Source organism: Camelus bactrianus, chromosome 2, assembly GCF_048773025.1.
Source record: "Camelus bactrianus isolate YW-2024 breed Bactrian camel chromosome 2, ASM4877302v1, whole genome shotgun sequence".
In the NCBI taxonomy this organism is placed as follows: domain Eukaryota; kingdom Metazoa; phylum Chordata; class Mammalia; order Artiodactyla; family Camelidae; genus Camelus; species Camelus bactrianus.
The window spans coordinates 117,672,292-117,696,373 of record NC_133540.1 but is presented as its reverse complement, the minus strand read 5'-3'; the positions used below and the strand labels follow the sequence as shown (position 1 = coordinate 117,696,373).

Sequence of the window (24,082 nt, the reverse complement as noted above, 5' to 3'; positions counted from 1 at the left end):
TTTTTCAGCTTTGTTTTGTATTTTATTTATTTATTACTGTATTGTTTAATTAGTTTATTTTGGAAGGGGGTGGAGGTAATTAGGCTTATTTAATTTTAGAGAAGATACTGGGGATTGAACCCAGGACCTGGGCATGCTAAGCATACATTCTACCACTTGAGCTATACCCTCCCCACCCCCTACTCTCTTTAATTTCCTTTCTTTTGTCTGTATTTTTAAAAAATCATACTTTTTCTTCCAGTTTTTATTGAGATATAATTGACATACAGCACTGTATACTTCTATGGGGGTGAGGGGGAGGTAATTATATTTTATTTATTTATTTATTTTGTAATAGAGGTACTGGGGATCGAACCCCGGACCTCGTGCTTGCTAGGCATGTGCTCTACCACTGAGCTATACCCTGCCCCCATTTTTTTGTATAGGTGCTCATCTTTTATTTGATTATTATATTACTACTAAAGTCTCTGGAATAAAAGATTTGATTCATCAACTAACTTTTAGGGAGTGGCAATGTTGGAATATTTAAAATATGATCTTGTCATTGTGGTGGAAATAATATGAATGCTTATATTGGATTTGGTGCTCCCGTGCATCACAGCTTTTCCTGAGTAGTTGTACAATTGATATAAGAATAAAGCTAGTTCAGAGGCAGTTGCAGAGTCCTCATTTTTCTTAGGTTTATTACATGATTGGAAAGCACTTTCAGTATAGAATTTTGGTCAATGTTTTAAGTGATAAAGAATTTCTTGTCAACCTGTCTGATTTTGTGCCCTGTTGGTTTGAGGCCATTTTTTCACAGTGCCCTTGAGAAAACCAGGAGCACCTGAGCTTTTTACAGTTTCAGTCCTCTATATTTTTTGGATGTGAAATACAAGTACCTTTTGTGATAACCTGTTGATTTGATTACTATATTTGGTACATTATACTAAAGCACAGCTCTTTGAGTTTTATAACTAGTATACCAGCCTACTAAAGGAGTCTTAATATCTGTCACTGTTCAATAAAATGCCAATAGGAAACAAGTTTCCAAAATTGATGCCTTCTCAACTTCCTGATAGTATGCCAGCTAGGTATTTGAGTCTGGCCATGGTAAGCATTGGGTGATTCCCAGCATCAGAGGCCAGCAAGATCCCTGTTGTAGGCTTGAACTGAGCCAGCTCCAGAACCAACCCAGCTAGTCCAGGCATCCCTCCACACTTGGAGTGACCTGGAGCTGAGCCCACTGCCTCGCCTGTGACCTCTGTGTCCACGGCCACAATGACAGTATGCAGGCACAAAAGTGGCTCCAATTCCTTTCTGTTAGTTCAGATAAAGAGGAGAAGACCCCAGAAGTTTTCCCTCCTCACTTAGCTTGACCCCTCCAGCCTACTTGGTCTCCTTCCCCATTACTCTGGCCTCATCTCCTCTTGCTCTCCTCCTCCTCTCTGCTCCAGCCACACTGGTCTGTTGTTTACCCACTGTCCGTTGTGGTCCTTCCTGCATTAGAACCTTTGCACGTGCTGTTCCCTCTTCTGCAGTGCTCTTACCATAGATACCCATGGCTGTATGTTGTGACTCAAGGTCACCTTCTTAAAGAAGCTTTCCCTGGCCACCCAAGTCTTCTACATTTTAAGTACCCTTTCCCTGCTTTATTTTTTTCCCTCAGTATTTAGACCATCAGCTGACAGAGTATATATGTTATTTTAGTCATTTACCTTTTTTAAATTGTCTTTCTTATTAGAGTGTGAGTTCCATCAGGACAAGAATTTTTTGTTTGTTTGTTTTAACTAGTATATTCCCAGTGCCTGGTACAGATTAGGGATGTAAAGAAGTTTTTGGTGAATTAATGAATATTAAATAAACCCAGCTCACTTCTTATAAATTATATATAAATTACCTCTAACGTCGTCTTTTGGAGAGTTGAGTAGAAAGTAGGTGCTATCATATATTTTGACTCAGTTCAACCAGTACTGTGGTAGGTACTGAGGGGAGAGCAAACAAGGAGACACACCTTCCCGTAGGATGGCCTGAGAGCTCAGTCAGCTTGATGGTGTCTGTGTGTGTATATATAGACATACGCGTGAATACAGTTCTTTTTTTTTTTTTAAGTCTGCACATTGTTGGCCTAAAAAGTGGTAAAAAGTGTAAATTTTTGCCAGATTTTAAAATTAGGAATTTCATATAAAATTTGACTTCAAGCATCTATCAGAACTGTTGGAGGATGTGACCATCACTGGGCCCCCGTGCCCATAGTTCAGCCACAAGCAAGCAGCGCGTGTATCCTCGCTGCTTTGATTCCCTATTGTTTCCTTGTCACGAGAGTCACACACCAGTGGCTGTTCATCGTTGCAGTTAAGCTCTTTTTTTTCTTCCTTACGGTGGGTTTAAAAGAATTAAGAAAATATTTTCTATGCTCATAACTATACAAAAAAATGGGACTTACCATGAGGGCTATTGTGTTTCAAGAAAGCAAGTAGGGAACCTACTTCTTTGGGTTAAATTCCTACTTACTTATTGTACACCTGGCCCACCCATTTATGTTACTTACCTGGCTACTATTTGAGTTTACTTGGCAGCTATTTGAGTAGGTATCTGAGTTTTCAGGCCCCTTGATGAGACATGGTGTAAATGTTTTAAAGTATGTATAAGTCAGTGTGTGTGATTGAACAAAAGAATTATACCCTACGTAAGGTCTGGATTGGTGGTCCAGACTATGTAAAGTATGGGCCTTGAGCTATGCTTTGAAATAGATAATTTTATAATTGCTAAGAGAATATTATACAGAAGTTAATCTAGGTGGGAAGAATTTGTGAGTTGGTTTTGGCAGCTAGCAAAACAAATCTGCTAGTTGTCTGTGAGTTGAAAGGATATAGTGTATTTTTCTGTCCATCATCCACATGCATGCAGTCATCCTTATGCAGCAGGATGTAAGATATAGAAGACATAGTAATCCAGTGATTCATTTTGTTTTTAATTTTTTACCTAGTTGTATTAATATTTTGAAAGTTTGTACTTTGGGCCATTGCTCTAATTCCATTTTCCAGGTTAATTACCAAATAAAGTTAAGTGTAATATCTATACCAAGAATGTCATTAATTAATAATACCTCATTTCTAGTAGACCTTAATCAGTAATTGCAGATTCTGGGGTGGCATGCCATGTTTTGTAATATGTTAGAGTACGCTGAATTTGTTGAACTGCAGTAGTCCAAAACTCAGCTGTGCAAAAATTTAAAGGGATATTCTCTGCTCTAAAAAATATCTAGGTGAACTGAGTGTGTAATTTCAGTTATATAATTATTTGCATTACAAAAAGCCTCACCAAAATGTTTAGGAGCTAACTTTGTGTAGTTGAATATGATTTTGTATTCATATGTTCAAAAAAGGAAATGCTTTCTCGAATGTAATTGCATTATGTTTTCCCCCTTGTTTTAGGTTTTTTTGCCCTCCTCCTTGTGTGTATCTTATGGGCAGTGGATGGAAGAAAAAAAAAGAACAAATGGAACGCGATGGTTGTTCTGAACAAGAATCTCAACCATGTGCATTTATTGGAATAGGAAATAGTGACCAGGAAATGCAGCAGCTGAACTTGGAAGGAAAGGTAAATTAATACTATGCTGGTTCCCCATAAAAGTTCTATGGTACCGGAATATAGTTTCCTTATTTGTTTTTGTGTGTTGATTTTTTTTTTCTTTTATGGCTTTTGGCAGCACTTTTTGAATATATAAATCAGAACCAGAATTAAACTTCTCAGTCTAGTCGTGATTCATGGAGCTTGAGCTGTTGACGCATAAAGGTGGCACACAAAAAGTGTCCTCAGCTTGCCAGCAGTTTTAGCAGGCTGTGAATCTGATTTCTGTTGGGTGCCAGTCATAAATTTAGGAGGCTAATTGCTCATCCGTCTGACAGGGGCGTGGTATTCAAACACCAATGAGGATACTAGTTCAATAATGTTTTACTCCACTCTTTTAGTCTTATACTAGAAGCAAAGTATAATGGGTTATATAAAGATCGTAAATGTTTTACTTACTTTCACTGTGGAGCAGAACTATGCTGTGTAGACAAGAACAGCCATAATTAGCTTTACTCACTTACAGGGATTTTCTTTGGTTAACTTGCTAAGGAATAAAATCTATGAATTAGTTTTAGTAATTGTGTATTATGAAATTAGAAAGCAGTCATTTCAGTCTCTACCATTAGTATTCAAAAATAGTTCTTCACTGACTTAGCATTAACTATTACTTTGTTTTCCCTTGATATTAAAATTTGAAAAATATTTAATTCTGATCTCAGCTGACCACAAGAATGTTTTTTAAAATAGTGCATAAAAAGCTATATCCTTATTCAGTAAGTCTTGTTGAATATCTTAGTATTTGCTGTGTTATAGTTGACACTAGGGATAGGAGTTCGAGGGCAAGGTTGAGGGTGGTGAACTAGGGGATCTGTATTCTCAAATTCAATTTTAGTCACTTTACAGATAGCAAGCACAATAAGAAGACTTAATATCAACCTCTTCAAATCTGAGTATGTTTATGTCATTTGTGTCTTTATAATTTTCATCGGTAAGGCTTGTCAACTATGTATTTTAAATTAGGTGTGGGATAAAACCTACAATAAAAGTTGTTTCATCTTAAAATAGAGCAGTATAAAATATTTCTGAATTATAACCCTTGAGCCAAAGTAAAAGATATATTTAAGTAGTGGGTTGAACAAATAATCCTTGGTCATATCTCATCTGTTTTTCGTTGTATAGAAAGTCTCAGTTACATGTCTCCAAGCTGTGCATCTAGACACTTGGAACTGTGAATGATAACCAGATAGGTCGTGAGAAGCCAGGGACTCTAGCTACATGTGCATGTAACTGTGTTAATTGACCTTCAGTGCTCACTTTGACCGATTTCAGCTTCCAGCAGTTTTAAGGGAGGCGATGCCAAACAGCATCCCCACTTGCCTTTCTCAGCATCATTGCCTAGCACATCTTTCTTCAACTTCTATTGTTATATCCTTTCCCCAAGCCCTAGAAATTTGCAGAAGAGAAAATGAAAACCTGAGAGCTTGAGCATTAACTAGTACTTGAAACACCTCGTTTATAGGCTGGTAGAGTGTCTATAAGCCAAAATTATATGTTACTATTTAGTTTTAATCAAAAATCCTATTAGAGAAGTCTGTATAGAGTAAGACTTGTTGAGAGTCAGGAGGAGGCATTCTGGGCACAAAGAACAACATAAACATGCTTAGAGCATAAAGGTACAAAAACGAGGTAAGTTTGGATCCAGGTAGGCAAGGATGGACCAAGTGGTGGGATGGATGCTGAACCTCAGAAAGAGGTACTTTGACTCCTGTCTCAACCTCCACTCATTTAAGGTAATATTTTCCTTCAAGTCTGTTCATTGAATTAATTAGTCATTATAGAAAAGGGAGGAATATTTATTTTGCATTATTGGGTATTTGTGCTTACTTTAATATTCATTATGGCAGAGTTCTAGTATATGTAGCCCCTATTTTTATTGTCATGATATTTGACTATATGTTGATAATATTTTGGATCTGATGTTTTTAATTTCTTAAATAGTCGTTTCCTCAGTTTTATGTCTTGCATAGTTTGCTCTGCAACATGAATTATTTATCTAATAAGCACACTTGTATTTTTATTTTTAAAAATTATATCCCCTACACTTCTTTTGCTAGCATTATTTTGTTTCTATAATTCAAATTCTAAAATTCAAATATTTCTATAATATCTTTGTAGCATTATACCTAGTATTTCTTTTTCATTTCAGGGCAAACGTTTTCTTGCCTGAAGAGCTTCAAAATTTTTAAGTTAAACTGTTCTTTGTCTTATAGAAAAATTTATTATATGCCATGTTCTAGAATTTTGTTATCTAATTTAGCCTTTGGTATGATGAAGCCTATGTAACTTCAGTTTTTATTTACTTATTTTCTTAAAGTCGTAATACTTCTCTTGAGTCAGTGACTTTCCCCGGTTTTCTCTTATGAAATTTGAGTAGTTTGTGGTTAGTGGTCTTACAGTCTTTTAAAATATAAGCTAATAAAGCTATCTCAGGATTTAGATTTGAAATACTTACTTTTGTGATTAGGGATGTATTTCCTTTCCTTCCAAGGAGGTATACGTATATCTGCTTTTTTCCAAACGAAATCAAGTCCTTTGAGTGTAGGTATTACCATCTAATCTTCTCTGCTCTTTTCTCCTTTCCTGTTTGCCCGTCTATCTTCTAATTTATGCTACATTTCAGTATTTTCTCTTTTCTGATATAGATCATATCCCTTGATGTTAACACTCAAATTAAGTGATCTCATTATTTTTGTTATGCCTTTAGAATGTAATTGCCATCATTTAGATACAAATTTCATTTGCAACTGTCTGCTTTAGTGTATCAATACCCATTTTCCTAGACTTTGTCTTATGTTGCAGAACAGTCCCATAATTTAGGCTTTATTTGACCCTCAGTGCTTTTTAAAGTATAGCGGACTGATGACTCAGCATCCCTGAGCACTTGGAGGTCCCTGAGTGAAAGGAGTTGTGTGAGTGCAAAGTGCTGTTTTTTTTTTATTTTTCTTATTTTACTATTATTAGCTTTATCGTAACTTTGTTTTCTGCCGAACAAAGCCTCTCAAAGCTTTTGAATTTATAAAAACTTAATCAAGTGTAAAATATTCAAGATGGCACCTAGATTTTCTTATATAACTTTGCTGTTAAGAAATTAAATAAACTATGGCACTATTTTTGTTCTGTTACTAAAATTGGCTGTGAGTAATATTTTAAAGACTCAAAAACCTCCACACATTAGCTATTTTCTGAATGAGTGGCATTTGCCCTACTTTTTAAAAGGAACACACAGCAGAGGTAGTAAAAGAAATTTGTTCAGCCTAATTTTAAAGTATAGCATTGATTTTTTTTTAAATGTAATTCAGGTACTTTAAATGTTTAAGCTGTGTTTGAGCATTACTTACGCAATCTGGAAAAGGAGATCAATAATTTAGTCTCTTCCCTAATTCACAGAGATCAGGGGAATAGAAAAGATTTTAGAATTGTCATATATAGTTGAAATAGCAGCATTTCAGAGTATCTTAATTGTTTTGCAAGTGCTATTACTCTTTAATACTGTCTTCTCAGTTACCAGAATTTATTTTCTGATAAACTGATGTAATACCTTACTGTATTTATTTTCTCTAGTGCCTTTAAATTCTGTTCTTTTGGTGAAACAATATGAATTATCCCATTCAGCAAAGTTGGCCATTTAAAAAAAAATAGTTCTTTAAAGTGTAATCATCCAGTTAGTCTAACATTGCTTTCTTCAGACATACAGTGGTTACTTTAGTGTTCGGCTATATATAAAAAAATTGTATGTACTATTTTGAGAAGGACCAGTGGTAAAATCTTTCACATAATTTGATTGAATTCTGATAGCCTTCTTTCTGTTTTTTATTTGCAGAAAGACAATTGTGGATTTTTTTTAACTGTAGAATTTTATTTTAAAAAAAATACTGCTGTAACACTGGTAATTCTGTGAAATAGTTGTAGAACAATATAGAACAAGAAAAGACCATCTTTTAGAAGTCTTTTTGATGGGCAAAACAATACAATGTTAGTATTTGGTATACTTGATAAGGAAGACTTTGTACTTTGTTTTCAGAGATCAATTTCAGTACTTTTTACAGTTGGTTTTATCAAGCTCTTCAGTGGAATTACTGCCTTTAAGTCTAACCAAACCTAGTGATAGCCATTCTGAGTGGTAGGTGCATAACTAACAGGGTATTGGTGCCACTAAAACTTTCCTTTTCTTTTGCAGAACTATTGCACGGCCAAAACATTGTACATATCTGATTCGGACAAGAGAAAGCACTTCATGTTGTCTGTAAAGATGTTTTATGGCAACAGTGATGACATCGGTGTGTTCCTCAGCAAGCGGATAAAAGTCATCTCCAAACCTTCCAAAAAGAAGCAGTCGTTGAAAAATGCTGACTGTATGTATACTTGAGTTTTCTTTTTTATCCCCAACTCTCAGCATGAATTAGTAAGACAAATTCAACTATTTTTTAAATTAAAAATTGCTTTTCAGTAGCCCATTCATTCTTCACAAATATTTTTGTGGCCCTCACTTCTGAAAATATCACATTCAATTATTATTGCTGTCTTTATTGTCTTTTTTTTTTTTTTTTAAACTCAAAATGGGCAGTGCCTGGTCTAGGGAAGTAATTCTTAACCAGAGTTGGTTCCTCACTGCCCCCCCAGAGGCATTTGGAAATATTGGAGTTATTTTTCTTTTTGCTGTCACAGTGACAGAGGAAGTAATGTTTGCATTGAGTGTCTAAGTGTCCTGCAGTGCCAAAGATAATTCCTATTCCACAAAGAGTTGGTCCATGCAGAGTATCAAAAGCACCCCTTTGAGAAACACTCTTACATCAAATGGGCTTTGGAAGGCCATCCTGAGACCTAAAACAAAAATTTTGACATGGTTGCTCTGGCAGAGACTGCTATCTCACCAGCACATTTTTAGACTATGGCAGATAAATGCTGTTTGAATTATACATTTCAACCTCTACAGCCATTTTTCTTTTTTCATTCTAACATTTTATAATGAAAACGTTCAAACTTAAATAAAAGGGAGAAAGTAGTGTAAGGTGACCATCCACCTGGCCTCAATAGGTTTTACCACTTCTGTTTCATTATCTCTATCACCACCACCTTCCTCCTCTAGTTTTTTCCTAGAATTTTTTAATGTAAATCTCAAACATCTTATCCTTTCAACCTTTTTTGCAACAGTGACTCTCTAACAGATCGTTTTCTTTTAAACATCAATATGCCAACAAAAGTTGATAGTAGTTCTTTAATGCCACCTAATGGCCAGTCCATGTGCAGATTTGCCATATCATCTCAGAAATATCTTTTTACAGTTGTGGTTTTGTTGTTATTTTTAAGTTGACTTATATATTCAAACCTGGATCCAAACAAAATTCATAAATTTTAATAATAATTTGTAATAGTTTCTTCTCTTCCCCACTAGCCTTTTTTTCCTTCCGTGTTATTTATTTGTTGAAGAGACTGACCATTTTTCCCGTGGAATTTCCATTTTCTGGATCTGGCTGATTACACGTTCCTCTGCCTCTCATATTTTCCATAAACTGCTGGTTAGACTTTATTTTAGAGTTAGCTGGTCCTATAAGTGTTCATTTCTGACCAATCAGAAGTCATATAATATGTGGTTATCCCACTTCTTGTTATGTTAAGATGGGTTATAGTAAGGTGAGCTGTTAGCCTAATTCATCAGTTATAAAGTTCCTCAGCAACCTGTAGCCAAATGATTTTAGTAGCCCTGATGATGGCTGCTTAAATGCAGCATTTCATTAAGGGTCACAAAGTGATGCTTTTCTTAATTCTTTTTTATTCTTAAACTTTACATTTGTTGGATGTTTGCTTTAAATGTAGTCTGGAGAAAAGGCAGGATAAGTGCTTGTTTATAATTTGCAAAATAGCAATGTATTCTTTGAAGGTGACCAGTGAGGTTTTAGGATTTTGGTCTATTTCCTTGCTTTTGTTTTGTTTTATTATGAACTTATGGGGTTTATATAATGGATGGTTTTTAGTCCACTTGGTCATTATTATCATCATTTGCTTTATATTATGGAAATTTTCAAACATACTAAGGTAGCTTGCATAATGACATGAAACCTTTTGTGTTCATCCTCTTAACTTTCAGCAGTGATCTTAACTCCAGGCCAGGCTTAATTCATCTTCATCTGTAACTCTACCTTACCCACACTCTCCTTTGCCATCATTTTAGTTTTATGCAAATCCGCAAACATTATATCATCTATCAATGTTTCTGTGTATCTCTGAAATATCTAGAATCTCATTTTCTAATATGATTACAGTACCATGATCACATAAAAACAAACATAAGCCAACTATAAAAAGACATAATTTTTAGTGTCATTAAATACCCAGTCAGTGCTCAAAGTTAAAACTGTTTAAAATGTGGGGAGTTTTTTTAGCCTGTTGTTTGAATCAAAATCAAGTAAGATCCATGAGATGTTACACTATATATTTTGTTGACATGTCCTTGAGCATTTTTTATTTGTGGATTTTCTCTCCATCTCTCTGTTCTCTCTCTCTCCCTCTCCCTCTCTCTCACTCTCACTCTCTCTCCCTTCTTTTAATTTATTTATTCAAGAGACTGAGTCAGTTGACCACAAGAGATTTCCACATACTGGATTTGCTAATTGTATTTCCCTGGTGTAGTTTAATGTATTTTTCTATAAATTGGGTGCCAAAGCTTTAGAAACGGAGCTGGAAACTAACTAAAAGTGGTTAAGACAGATTTTATTCACTACTATTGTGGTAGTGAACTGAGACTTCAGTATAGGACTAAACTCAACTCTAAATAAAAACAAGGACAAGTGGGGATTTATAGCCAAGGAGCAGAGTTGAGGGGGTCAGTAGATGGAAAATTACTAAGAGGAGATAATAAGGGCAGGGGGATTTTGGACAAACTAGCTTACCAGTAGTTTTGTAAAGACAGGCCTAGGTGATCAGATATAAAGCTGGGGGCAAGGAACTTGATCACATATCAAAGGTGGGAGGATGACTTCGGATTCTTACAATAATTGGTCTAGGCAGGGCAGTGACAGGGCCTAAGGAAGGATCTTAGTGAAAACAGGGCTCAGAGAAGCCTGTTTGAAGTTTGGTCCAGAGAGAGTCTTTGTCAGTAGTTAATTTAGAAGCTTGATCAGTGTGCCCGGCTAGCTCAGCCCGTAGAGCATGAGACTCTTAGAAGCTTGATCAGATTTAAGTTTGTTGTTCTTTGGTCCTTTTTTGTTGTTGTTTGTTGCTGGAGGGCAAGGCTACTTCATAGTGGTGTAGTGTCCTTGCATCAGGAGGTAGATAATATGCGTTTAGGCTGTTTCCAATTCAAATTACATGGTTTTATTTAACCTCTTTAACTTTGTATTACTGTTGACTCTAAGTTTCTTGATGGCAGAGAACGTATTTCACTTTTGGAGTATTTCCCACTTACATAGATGTGGTTATTTTTTCAAGAATTTTCATGCTTTGCTATATTTAAAGTATTTAAAAGAAACCAAATCTCTAAAATCACAGTATCTAGAGGCAATGCCATCAACTTTGGTAAACATCCTTCTAGACCCCTCTTTATGAATATATTCCATAGGACTGGATGTGAACATATGGAGACACATGCAGCCACTTAAAAATGTATGTATATTTACCTAATGAAACCACAGCATAAAGAGTGTTTTATATTCTGCTTTTCATTCAGTGACATTTCGGGGAGGTATTTTCTTTTCAGTACATTTAGATACATTATTTAAATAGGTGAATGATATAGTTTATTCAATCAATTTCCTCCTGTTGGACAGCTATTATTTTAAATTTTTTTTAAATTGAAGTGTAGTCAGTTGCAGTGTGTCAACTTCTGATGTACAGCATAATGTCCCAGTCGTGCATATATATGCTTATATTCATTTTCATATTCTTTTTTATTAAAAGTTATTACAAGATATTGAATATAGTGCTATACAGAAGAATTTTGTTTGTAGTCTATTTTTATATACAGTGGTTAACATTTGCAAATCTCAAACTCCCATATTTGTCCCTTCCCACCCCCTTTCCCTGGTAACGTTATGGTTATGGACATTTATTATTTTAAAAGTAACTTCCTTTTAATGAATAGCACTACATTAAACATACTGTGTAGCTCTCATTTAAAAATGATTTTTATGGACATATTATGTGTCCTTAGCTTGGCATTATTAAGAGTTCTCTTGATTTTGGGGGGGGTATCTGTGTTTTCTTGGAGGATTAAAAATTGTTAGAATTTATTAATTATTAAACTATAATAAAGAATAGTCATAACTTACCAGATACAGTTCCCTTCTTGCTCTCCACTCCCACCCCCACTCCCATCACATAAATAAGAGCTGTTTTTTCTTTGCAGTATGCATTGCCTCAGGAACAAAGGTGGCTCTGTTTAATCGACTTCGATCCCAGACAGTTAGTACCAGATACTTGCATGTAGAAGGAGGTAATTTCCATGCCAGTTCTCAGCAGTGGGGAGCATTTTACATTCATCTCTGTAAGTATAAAAATATGCATTTGATGTTTTTAGTGAGAAATTGTTAAATTCTTTTTGATAGAAAGACATACAAATATATTAAGTTTTGTCATAGATTAGTGAATTCTAATAGATGATAATTTGATCTCTGTTTCCATTGCGCTGCAGTGGATGATGATGAATCAGAAGGAGAGGAATTCACAGTCCGCGATGGATACATCCATTATGGGCAAACGGTCAAACTTGTATGTTCAGTTACTGGCATGGCACTCCCAAGATTGGTATGGCTCTACTTTTTTAGTGATATATGTAGTAAAAATTAAGAAAACAGAAAAGTCACAACATTCAAATGTAAAAATACACCTCAATTTCATGCTTTTTAATTTAGAAAGAATATATCAATAATCATTGCTGTTTATCATTGGCAATTATAGCCCACCTTATTTAAAAAATGCTTTAAAGCAATTACTCAATTTTTATCAATACATTCTTAATGACTTCCTGTTATACTATGTTTAATAAATTTTGGTTGTATATTAAACATGTTTGATAGAGGGCACTATAAAATTATAATATGATGTATGGTTTCTTAACGCAGATGCATTACTCATTTTTTGTGGTACCTGCTGCATCCCAACATAGGACCAGGTTTTCAAAAGCATAGAAATTTTAAATTTCTTTAAAAATACAAGCATAATTTTTATTAGTTTACTCTCCCACAAGAAGATAGATTTAAAAGTTAAATAAAATTGGTATCTTTTTTACTCTTGGAGAGAGGATTAGTGGTTAGGGCTTTTTGAAACTAAAAAAAAAACAAAAAACTGCTTTTCTTAGCAAAATGAAGCAAAACCCCTTAAACACCCTCTACTGTATTCCCCCTCCTTTTCTGAAACAGAACACGATGTAGTTGTATTAAAGATGGAGGGGATTTATGAGTAAGTTTGATTCGAGGTCAGTGTTGAGTGAACAGAAGATCATTTAGCTTTACTGTTCCTGAATATGCTTTGTATTTATCTCTTTGATGGACTATTTCATTGGCTGATGTTTTCTGGGACTATTACAGCAGTACTGGGTTGATCTATAATTAATCTAAGTAAATGCATCATTTTATTTTTGTTTTGTTATATTTTTCTATGTCATGGTTGTACAAGGTGATTTTATTTCCCATTTCAACTTAATAAGCCAAAATATGTGAAACATAGTAATATTAAGTTATAAAACCTTGAAACTAAAACAAATTATAAAAAGAGGAAAGGTAGGGAAAGAAGGGTGTAAAAATTGGAAAGAAAAACAAATCAAAGCAACCTCTGCTCTAGTTTTTCTCTTCTCATTCATTTTGTGTCATTCTATTCTAAGGACAATAATGTTTATTTGCTTTGGCATTAAATGTTTGTGCTACAAAAGCACAATTCAGAGGTTATGCCTGTGATCAGCAACAGCCTATATATGGACCACTTAGAAGACAGACTCAAATCTTAAAATAGTGTTTTCACTTACAGTTTCATGTAAAGTACCAGTCTGCCTTGCTTGAAAGTCCTCTTTATTTGAATATTTTAACATTCAAAACTATGTGGCTCTGAGTATAAAAATACTGCAATAAAAAAGAAGGACCCAGAGAATGCCTTAGGGAAAGTTGCAGTACCATTATTAACAACGTACTGATAACCTTCTATGTGCCAGGCACTGTCTGGATGCTGGAGATACATTGGTGAGCAAGGTAGACTTCCTTTCCTCTTGGAGCTTACGTTTTGGTAGTATGACAGACAAAAACCAGCTACAGAAATACCCATGTAATGCACTAAAAAGGTTAATATAAGTGATAGGAAGACAAATTAAAACAGGATAAAGGGATGGGGAGCTGGGGGACTGCTTAGAGTGGTCAGGGAAGCCTTTTGGAAGTAGGGCTCTTTGAACAGGGACCAGAATGAAGCTGGGAAACCAAAAAGTGGGTGAGGAACATTCTAGGCAGACAGAATGAGGACAAAAAGAACTTAAGGTGGAAGGGAATGTGTGAAGACTAGCAAGGAAGCCATTGCTAGAGCCAGGGGAGGGATGGAGGGGCAGGTGACAGGAAACGATGCCGCCAGGTTAGTCTAGGACAGCACCTTGTCAAGTCCCTCTCTGTATCTGGGGTAAGGACTTTACGTTATCTATGTGTGGTGAGAGGCCACTGGGGGGTTTTAAACAGGGAATGGTGGCTGGTTTGTGCTTGGTAGAATAATCCTGGCTGCTCTATGGACAAGACAGCATAGAGATAAAGCAGTGGAAGCAGAGGGGAAGGTGGCGGGGCTTTTGTCATAAGTCAGGCAGGAGGTGATATCTTAGACCTGGGATTGTACTGGTAAGGTGATGAGAGGTGACTGATTTGTTTGAAAACAGACTAACAGAATTTGTTGACAGATTGGATGTAAGAGAAAGCAAGGAGTCTAGGATAACTCCAAGGTTTGGGGATTGAGTGAATGTGGTGTCATCTATTGAGCTGTGAGTTGAGGGAGGATCACGTTTAGGAAGAAATCAAAAATTCTGTTTTTGTTTAAGACTGGGAGGCCTACTAATAGGCAATTTTAGTGGAACTGTTGAATAGGTAGTTAAATATATAAGCTGAGTGCCCGAGAAAGGCTATGGCTGGAGATAGAAATTTAGAAGTTGCTAGCCTTTGAAGAGTGTAGCAAGTATGGGGTGTGGAGAGAGAAGAGGTCTGAGGACTTGGCTTTGGGCCACTAAAGGCCAGTTACAGCAGGTGTATCCCTGGAAGAAGAACGTGTGGGTCAGATGCTTCTGAGAAAGCTAGTAAGAATGAAGACAGGAGTGCCCGTGGGATTCATCTGTCTTGAAGTACTTAGTGGCCTCGCCAAGAGCAGTTGCAGTGGAGACTTTGAGACAAAAGGCTGGAGATTTCAGGAGATGGGGCGGTAAAGAAGAGGAATTTTTCCATAAAGGGGAACGAGAAACAGGGTGGTAAGAGGGAAGGGCACTTACGTGTAATCATGGAAGAGTTTTCTTTGCTTTTGATTTGATTTTTTTTAATTAATTTTTTTTAGGGGGGAGGCAGTTAGGCTATTTGCTTATGTATTGGTGGAGGTACTAGAGATTGAACCCAGGACCTCACGTATGCTGAGCATGCGCTCTACCACTGAGCTACACCCTCCCCACCCTGCTTCTGATTTTAGAAGAGAAATAGTTCTAATGTGTTTGTATGCTGTTGGGAGTGATCTTCATAATCATCAAACACTCAGTGATTACTTTCCATGTGATAAGTAACATCTAAGGTTTGATAGGATGATCTCGGATATCCATGTGTGTTTTGTGGAATATATGGATTGTAAGGTCATAGTGTGTAGTGGAGAGAGCTCAGGCCAGGCAGGCAGCCAGCACTGGAGTCATTCTGGCCGGTCAGCTACTAACCAGGTGATTTTGAGGAACTTACCTGACCTGTGAGCCTGTTTCCCAATCTGCAAAATGATACCTATTAGAGGTTTTTTTTTTTAAAAAAAAAAACATATAAGATAATAATGGACTGTCCTGACTAGCATACCCGTAATGGCCTTCAGAGATAATTTTTCCTTTGATGTTGGAATGAATATTTGTCAATTATGTCTATTTGGAAAGGTCATCTGAACTTGCAGATCAAAATATGATTCATAGACCAACAGGATTAATATCAACTGGGAATTTGCTAGAAATGCAGACTATCAGGCCCCACATGTGGTCTATAGGATCAGAACAGATACATGTTTAACAGGAACCCCATATGATTTGTATGGACATTAAAGTTTGAAAAGCACTGATACAGAAAACAAGTACCTGCCTGCTCTATTTTTTTTAGGAGTTCATTGAACAAAGTGACATTTCCACATTCTTAACATGCTTGACATCTCAAAGTGTTTTTTATACCTAGCTTTGTTTGTAAATGCTTTTGTATATGTAAGTATATGACAGATAATTGTGATGTATTATTATATAGCATGTTCTTTCTGCATACTCTTGACAGTGAATGAAATGAAAACTCTCCATATGTGATGGCCTTTTCTTTTTTAATTGTTGAAATATAGATAATTAGGAAAGTTGATAAGCAGACTGCATTACTGGATGCAGACGATCCTGTGTCACAGCTCCATAAGTGTGCATTCTACCTTAAGGACACAGAAAGAATGTACTTGTGCCTTTCTCAAGAAAGAATAATCCAGTTTCAGGTATGTTTTTAAATTACCAGTGAAATCTAAAATGTGCGAACTATTAGGTTAGCAGCATATAGAAGCTCATTTAATGTTAACTGTACCCAAATACATGAAGCTGTGCTCAGGTATTTATCTCAAGTTCAAGGGTCCTTAGCCCAGATGTTCCTCAGACATGGCAGTCATCCTGCCTCAAGGAAGAACTCAAAACCATAAAGATGTTCTCTGAGAAACAGGGAACAAAAAGCCCCTCAGGTTATCCAAAAGTAGATTTTGAATGTTCAGTGAATCCCCTGAGGTTACATACAGATGACATTGTGTATAGATGCACGCGTATTTTGGGGGAGGGTTTATAATTCGCATCGGATTTACAGTGGGGTCTCAAGGTGGTAATGAAGGCAGGTGGCAAGAGCTAATTCTTACCTGTATTTACTCTGAGGGCTTTTCTCACGAGGACATTGTGACACGAACGAGTCATTTAATAGAAGTTACACTTTCCCGTGACACTCATTTGTGAACACCTGGAGACTTTTTCCAGCGAGATGGCCGCACCCAGGCAGTCTCCTCAGCCCAGCCCTGGTGGTCTGGCCTAGGTGTTTGAAGGTAGGGGTAGAGGATCGTCAGTTAGCATCTTGGTTCCTTCCTGCTGAAAGTACGGAAGATTCCAGCTGATCTCTGAGCAGGAGGGGCTCTCATTCCCTCTCATTCTTAGGGATCCCTGAAGAGTTTTAAACAGCTGTTTATATCACAAATACTCATCTTTTATTAAAGAAATTATGCAGGTGCTGGTGTACTCTTAAGTGGTTACCCTGAAAGGCTGTGTTGGTTTATAAAGATTTTTAATATATCACTGAAATATTTTGTGTTAAAATAAAACTGCTACCTGTATGTGAGGTTTGCATATTAACATTCTGCTTGCTTTGGCTAAGCACCATGTTTGGGAAGTTTATAAATTTATACTAAGTTCTCTTCATGTTAATGCCAGTCTATGAGTGTTACTTTGGTAAAATTCTTACACTGCGATGTATATAAAACTCAATTTCTAAACATTCTTTTTTCATAAGGCCACTCCATGCCCGAAAGAACCAAATAAAGAGATGATAAATGATGGGGCTTCCTGGACAATCATCAGTACGGATAAGGCAGAGTATACGTTTTATGAGGGGATGGGCCCTGTTCTGGCCCCAGTCACGCCTGTGCCTGTCGTAGAAAGCCTTCAGGTGAGACCACTTACTCACTGACTGAGCCCTTCGCAGCCACTCCCAGCTGTGGTTTAGCATGGTTTCATTTCACAATAAATTAGATTTTTGTTACATATCATTTGTTGATTAAAAAAAGAAAATAGAAGGAGCATGGTTTTATGCAAGAAATTTAAATTTAAGTCAACTTGTATGTTATCTTGAGATATTTTTAGTTCACTTTGTCTTAATCATCTCATTTAATGGAAACATTTTAACTATCCATTTTCTCACAAATTAGATAGTCGAATGAGAAACTCATCTGTGTACTTGAATGAAAAATGGGAAGTTTTCTTAACATTGTTCTGATTTTCTGTGATTTGCAGTTGAATGGCGGTGGGGACGTAGCAATGCTTGAACTTACAGGACAGAATTTCACTCCAAATTTACGAGTTTGGTTTGGGGATGTAGAAGCTGAAACTATGTACAGGTACTTAAAACAACTTTTTTACATCATCCCGAGTTTTTGATGGGGGCTGGGTATGTGAGATTCTTTCCTGATACTAATTTAATGTATTATGCAACCTTATTTTAAGTTTCAGTTCTAAACTTTGCCTCACTTTTAAGTGATTCCTGTTTCCTCCTCAGATGTGGAGAGAGTATGCTCTGTGTTGTCCCAGACATTTCTGCATTCCGAGAAGGTTGGAGATGGGTCCGGCAGCCAGTCCAGGTTCCAGTAACTTTGGTCCGTAATGACGGAATCATATATTCCACCAGCCTTACCTTTACCTACACACCAGAACCAGGGCCGCGGCCACATTGCAGTGCGGCGGGAGCAATCCTTCGAGCCAATTCAAGCCAAGTGCCCCCTAATGAATCAAACACAAACAGCGAGGGAAGCTACACAAATGTCAGCACAAATTCAACCAACGTCACGTCATCGACAGCGACAGTCGTGTCCTAACCGCCGTCTTTTGCCAGGACTCACACTGACTTAAGTGCTGCACAGTGTTGACAGAAAAGGAGAAAGAAAAAAATGAACAATCTTTTGTGGTTTCTTGGGAAAACTTTTCATACCAGGTGATAATTACTATTCAGAAACCCCATTACCTACAAGTGCTGATTTGAAGTGCAGAAGCCACAGTAAAACAAACAAAAAAACCCATCAAAATGTACAAACTTTTGGAAATCCTTTTTTTTTTTCAGCTGTAATTTTTGTTTGGTTGGGTTTTGTTTGGTTTTGTTTAAATGGGCAAAAAAATAGAGATGTGGCCGGAGTAAAAGTTAATCAAACTAGAAGACAAAAATCTAACATAGTTTTCATGGACCAAGGAACTTGTATAAGCTTTAGTAAAAGGTACATTTTCACCATACCTTTTTTTATATCACAATATATAGCACACCTTTGTTACCAAATAGGTGGTTCTCCCTGCCCCCTTGGAGTTTTTGCTCTTAAGTACATTCAGGTTCCAAGCCTGACCATGCTTGTTAATCTAATTACCATATTCTTCCAGGTCTTTTTGGTCTAAGGCTGGAACTGTTCTTTTTATTTTATTATTATTATTTTTTTAAAGCTGAAGTCTTATGACTTTTCATGGGTTGAAATTGTTTGGATTTCAGCAAGTCAAATCTTGTAAAGGCCTGCCTATTTTTTTTAAGATTATATGAAGTCTGTGCAAAAGCTTTAAAAAAAAAAATGCCTCTGCCTTGCCTGCAGTACATGCAACATACGTTAACCTAGTCTCTATTCTCAGTCACCATTGATAGTTATTTCTCTGTGTTCCTTTTTTTTTTTTTTTTAATGTATTTATAGTGGTAATCCAAGAGGTTCTAACTTTTACCTGGAATTAAATGTGGCCATTTAGTCGTTAATGAGTTTAATGGCATGGAACATGTTGATTTTTGCAGTGTTCCCTCCTCCTTTCCCCTGCAGAAATGTATCTTTGTGTTCCAGGATTTGTTCAGGTTTTTCCCCCTCCTAATCTTGTACATAACTTGTATTATGTGTAAGTTAAACATTTTATTTTGAACTTGGAATGTTCCCAGTGATTTCATTCAGCAGGGAGTTTTTCTGCCTTGTTGACATATAACAAAAAAATATCATGAGAAGTATTTGCTACCAATTGGTAGATGGTGCCCTTATTGTATAATGAGGAAAATCTTAGCAAAAGCATGCTTTTATTTACTTTTTTTTTTTGGTAGCCTAGGCCAAAACATCATTGTAACCCTAAAGCAAGATGCTTTTACTAGATGACCAACTAAAATAGCTGGAAGACAGTACTTAAGTAACAGATAGTTGTAAGATTATAAAAATGCAAATATAATTTCTTTCCATTTCTCTCCCTGCCTTTTTTTTTTTTTTTTTTTTTCTTTTTTTGTCTTGTCTTCCCCAGTACTGAGTGTCTTCACGAATGTCTCCTACTCAGAAAGCATTTCTTTTCATTCAGTTGAGATTCAGGTTTGTGTGCTGGCCGTGCATGCTGGGCTCACCGTTTTTATGTCACTTCTGTTCCTGCACTTCGGTTATACCTTTGTTCGGTTTCTTAGAAATTGCAGCAGACTCGTTGGGCTACATTTAGTACAGGAACCATGTGTGTAATGTTCAAGGACACGGTCTAGTCATACAATCATCTTTCTTAGAGTAAAAACTACCTCTAGATTGTGGTAAGCTTTTACTGTCCCATAAAACAGGAGCCACAAGTACCTTACGAATGCAAAACTGTAACTTCCTTCAGTGTTTCCCTACAGAAATGGTCTTTCTGGTGTCCTGGGCTATTTTGAAAAGTTTCCATCAGTAGACATTTTAAAACCTCACTGTTTGTAGCTTTTCTCCCCCTCAGCTTTGATATCTTCAGCATTCATTCTCTTGCTCAGACTATGTCATTGTAAATACAGTTCCTCGCATCTTTAAATCACTTTTTCCTCAGTTTTCAAGGGGGAGGTCATTTGTAAAACACGTTAGTGGTTAAGTCAAAGTTATTGTGCTTCTCTCTTTACTGCAAGCCTTTTAAATTACTCACAGGCCGCATTATACTGTATATGGCCTTTCTCTCTTCAAGTCTGCTCCAGTCACTGGCTTCTCTCTTGTGAGCTAATCCTGCCTCATACTATAAATCTGTTTCAGTGACCAAGGGCAGAATTCATTGTGGCCTTATCTTTCTTTGTTTTAACTGTTTACTGCTTTTTCTTGCAAACTTGTGTATTTCTGAGTAGTATTTATTCCTCTCTCTGTTGAGTCTGGAAATAGTCTTTACACAGTGCTTTTTGTTCAGAGCGCAGAAATGTTTTCAGTGCTGCTTTACTTTGAATTGGCCACAAGTTTCCTCCACTTCCCAGGTTTTGTATTTAGTTACAAAATTGTATTTAATTAACTGATAGCATATGAGATGCTTTTGAAGAACAAATTATTCCATGCCCAGATTGCAATTCAAAATAATTTTTCAAGTTTATGACTTTATTAAAATGAACTTTTGTTTGTTTACTGTTTAACTATATCTAGACTGTAAACCCTTTTCTTCTTCTTTTTTTTTTTTTTGAAAAGTCCAAGAATATACTTATACAGGCATTTATCCCCACTATTTTATGCCATTCTGCATACCATAAACTTAAGACTGAAATGATTTGTCTTTTGTGGCTTATTGTTTATCAGTAGTTCTTTTGTCAGCTGCTTAAAAACCTTTTTCACGGATTTGTGAATTACTTTCAAGTATAATTTATAGGAGCCTTGCCCTCTGGTTTAGTAGAACATGGCCCCTCCCCCAGTGGTGGCATTATTAACAATGCTGGTCATTTTTCCTCATAAAGACTCTCAGGATGGTAACCACTTCAATTAAAGTATAGCACATATAAGTTTTGGGGGGTTTTTTTTATGTTTTATTTTGGAAGTGTATCCTATGCTCTCATGAGTCTATGCAGTTTCTCAAAATATGCATAGAAGCTGAGTCTTATCCAATGTTTTTATTAGTTACAATGAATTGATCACATAGATTGGGAAGGCAAGCCAAAGGCTTTAAATGTAAAGCCTTTTTTAAATGTAAAGTGCCCTTTTTATTTGGAATGATTTTATCGAGTTGAACACTAGTATTAAATATTTAACCTGCTGCTGACTTTTCTTAAACTGTGGCAACTAAAGGCATCCTCATGTATGTATTAATTAGTGAAATACTTGTCACTCTTACTGCACAGACTTATTTGCGATTACAACAGGTTAATTTTTTGTTTGTTTTTAATGAAACCGGCACCATCTGTACCCTCACAGAAATTATCCAACACAGTTTTGAGAACTAAACTAACTAGTCATGTTTAATCAGATAATCCACACCAGGGCGGGGGGGCAGGGTTGGGGAAGGTCCTTTTTGAAACAAAATGTTACTCAATTATTAACCAAGTTACTTATTTTGATTTCAAAAGCAGCTGTGTTTCTGATGAGTACTGAACAAATGTGTGTAATTTTCTGTGCCAGACTTTTGACTTTGTTTTCAAGCACTGTAATGTGGGATGAATGGTTAGAAACAATAATATATTAGGGTTTCTATGTAACCCTTTCAGGACTGAACTGTATCTCCTTTTATTAATTTTTCCCTGTGTTGTGATAAATGTTCGCCAGCATTCAGTACTGTGTTGGTCCAGATGTAGATTTATATGCTCATTTTTAGCTTATTTCTTGTACCTTGCAGCATGCTCTACACATTCAGTCCTTAAGGGGTTTATTTTACAAACTGTGCGCCTGTAAGGTTTATTAGCAATAAGATAGAACATTGAGCAAGTTTATACCATAATTTTGTAGAAAAAAGAATCTGCTCAGTTCCATATTTCATCCATGAGAAACCTGCAATATGGGCAGTTTCAAGAAATAAATAAAAAGGAAATGTAAACCATTGTAAAAGTCTTCTGTTGGATGTGCCTGATGCATGTATTACCGTCTTTGATTTCAGAATATTTCATAAAGATGATATTAAATTCTGTATTAGTTTGTGTATTTACAGTCTTACCTTGCTGTCTAATCTACATCACATCAAAGTGATGGCCTTGCTGATTTTTTTACAATGTTTTTAAAAACTATGTAGTGCTTTAAAGAGAGTTTTGTTTGTTTGTTTTGGGGGTTTGTTACTGTGTTTTCCTTCCTTATAAATGGGGAGATGGACTTTGTCACTCAAGGGGTATCTCAGGAACGTTTTGAGCTAATCTTAACAAGATTAGAGAGCATTATTTAACAACAGCTTGCTTTTCCAATATAAGGATGTCATTTGGTCTGGTGTACGAAAGAACGTGTAATGGTTTGTGCTTTTTGGTGGAGGCTCCTAATCAGAGAGAGAGTATACTTTGCTTAATAGGGAAACAGAAAGTAAAAGGGGAAGTTACGTATCTTTTTAAATCAGCAAATTCATTTATCTGACCTCCCCCAGAAAGAAAAAATAAGAGCAAAGTTATCAGGATTTTGCGAAAGATACCTTCCTCTAAAAATAGTGACTGTTAAATAAGAAACATTTTAGTTGGAATTTGAATTGTGAGGTCTTTAACAGCAGAGATTGGTAACAGTTCCTTAATTTAGAATTTAGAAGAGAGTAATGTTTGTACCCCTTGCTGTAAACAGTGCATGATCACTTTCTAAGCAGGCTTAGGAAAGAAGCATCATGTGTGTGTGTGTGGGGGGGTCATTGAACCCCTAGATGGTTTCCAGTTAAAAATTCACAGGGCAGCTACATCAGGTTCTAGTAGTGAGTGATGACAGAAGGAAGTCTTCTCCTCAAAACAAACAAGCAAACAACCAAAATCTAGAAAGATACACTAAAGAAACCCTAAAAACCCCTGGTTTAGTGCTAGTAACAGTGAGGGCAACAGATTAAGTTGATGCATATAAAGTGTAAATGAGATGATTCACCTTGACCTATGTTAGACGCTAAAGCTTAAGGCCAAGAGCTGGAACTGTATGTCACAGCCCGCCAGGACCTGCAAGACTGGACAGTTAAACACAGTTCTCGGTGTTAAGGATACTGTCGTTTGTGTGCATGGTACACAGGTATTCAGTCAATAGTTTAAGGTGTTATGCACACATATGTAAAAACCATGACTCATCTTGGTTTATAGAAAAGGCAGATAATTACTCTAATAACCAGAAAAGGGACAAAGTTTTAACTATAATAAGAAACATGCTAAACAAATAGGTGATTTTACAGCTGTTGGAATTGATGGAATGTTTTACTTTGGGGAAGTGGTACTTTAAAATGTGGTATTCTATGGCACGTTTTTTAAAAGGTAAGTATGACTTTTAGGTGTGTGTCCAGTTCTTTCTAGCATAATCCATTGTAGTCCCTGCTTTCCACCTCCTTGTATTCCACTGCCCACTCACTCGCGCCAGTCAGACATCCAGGTCAGTCCTTCCCAGCACCTTGGCCTGGATGATTTTCTCCTGGTGCTGGACAAATTGGGGTCAGTTAAATCCCAAACTCTCAATCCAGAAACCCCCCTGATGTTCATGTAAAGGATTCGAGTGTGACGAGGCCATGCCCGGTGGCCTCTTGAGCTGTCCGGAACAGTGGTTCTTTCTTCCTAGAACTGAGTTTTCTCCCTGCAAGGTACTTCTCCTTCCTCGCCGCACAACACAATGTGAGTGATTCTGGTTTTCTTCTTAAGCGTTCACAACTAAGTTCTTAATT

The 24,082-nt window shown here is 36.5% G+C and overlaps 1 protein-coding gene across 6 annotated transcripts in view; it reads left to right on the top strand.

Moving 5' to 3' along the window:
- The window catches only part of RBPJ (recombination signal binding protein for immunoglobulin kappa J region), a 203,268-nt gene extending 180,864 nt beyond the window's left edge, over nt 1-22,404 (top strand). For all 6 annotated transcript variants that reach the window (XM_010963034.3, XM_045522693.2, XM_045522695.2 and 3 more), the window contains 8 exons: nt 3,417-3,582; nt 7,793-7,967; nt 11,957-12,094; nt 12,242-12,354; nt 16,126-16,266; nt 17,313-17,468; nt 17,813-17,916; nt 18,075-22,404. In XM_010963034.3, the coding sequence (XP_010961336.2) occupies nt 3,417-3,582; nt 7,793-7,967; nt 11,957-12,094; nt 12,242-12,354; nt 16,126-16,266; nt 17,313-17,468; nt 17,813-17,916; nt 18,075-18,390 (1,309 nt within the window). In that variant the 3' untranslated portion in view covers nt 18,391-22,404. The remainder of the gene's footprint in view (nt 1-3,416; nt 3,583-7,792; nt 7,968-11,956; nt 12,095-12,241; nt 12,355-16,125; nt 16,267-17,312; nt 17,469-17,812; nt 17,917-18,074) is intronic.
- Nucleotides 22,405-24,082: the final 1,678 nt, after the last annotated feature.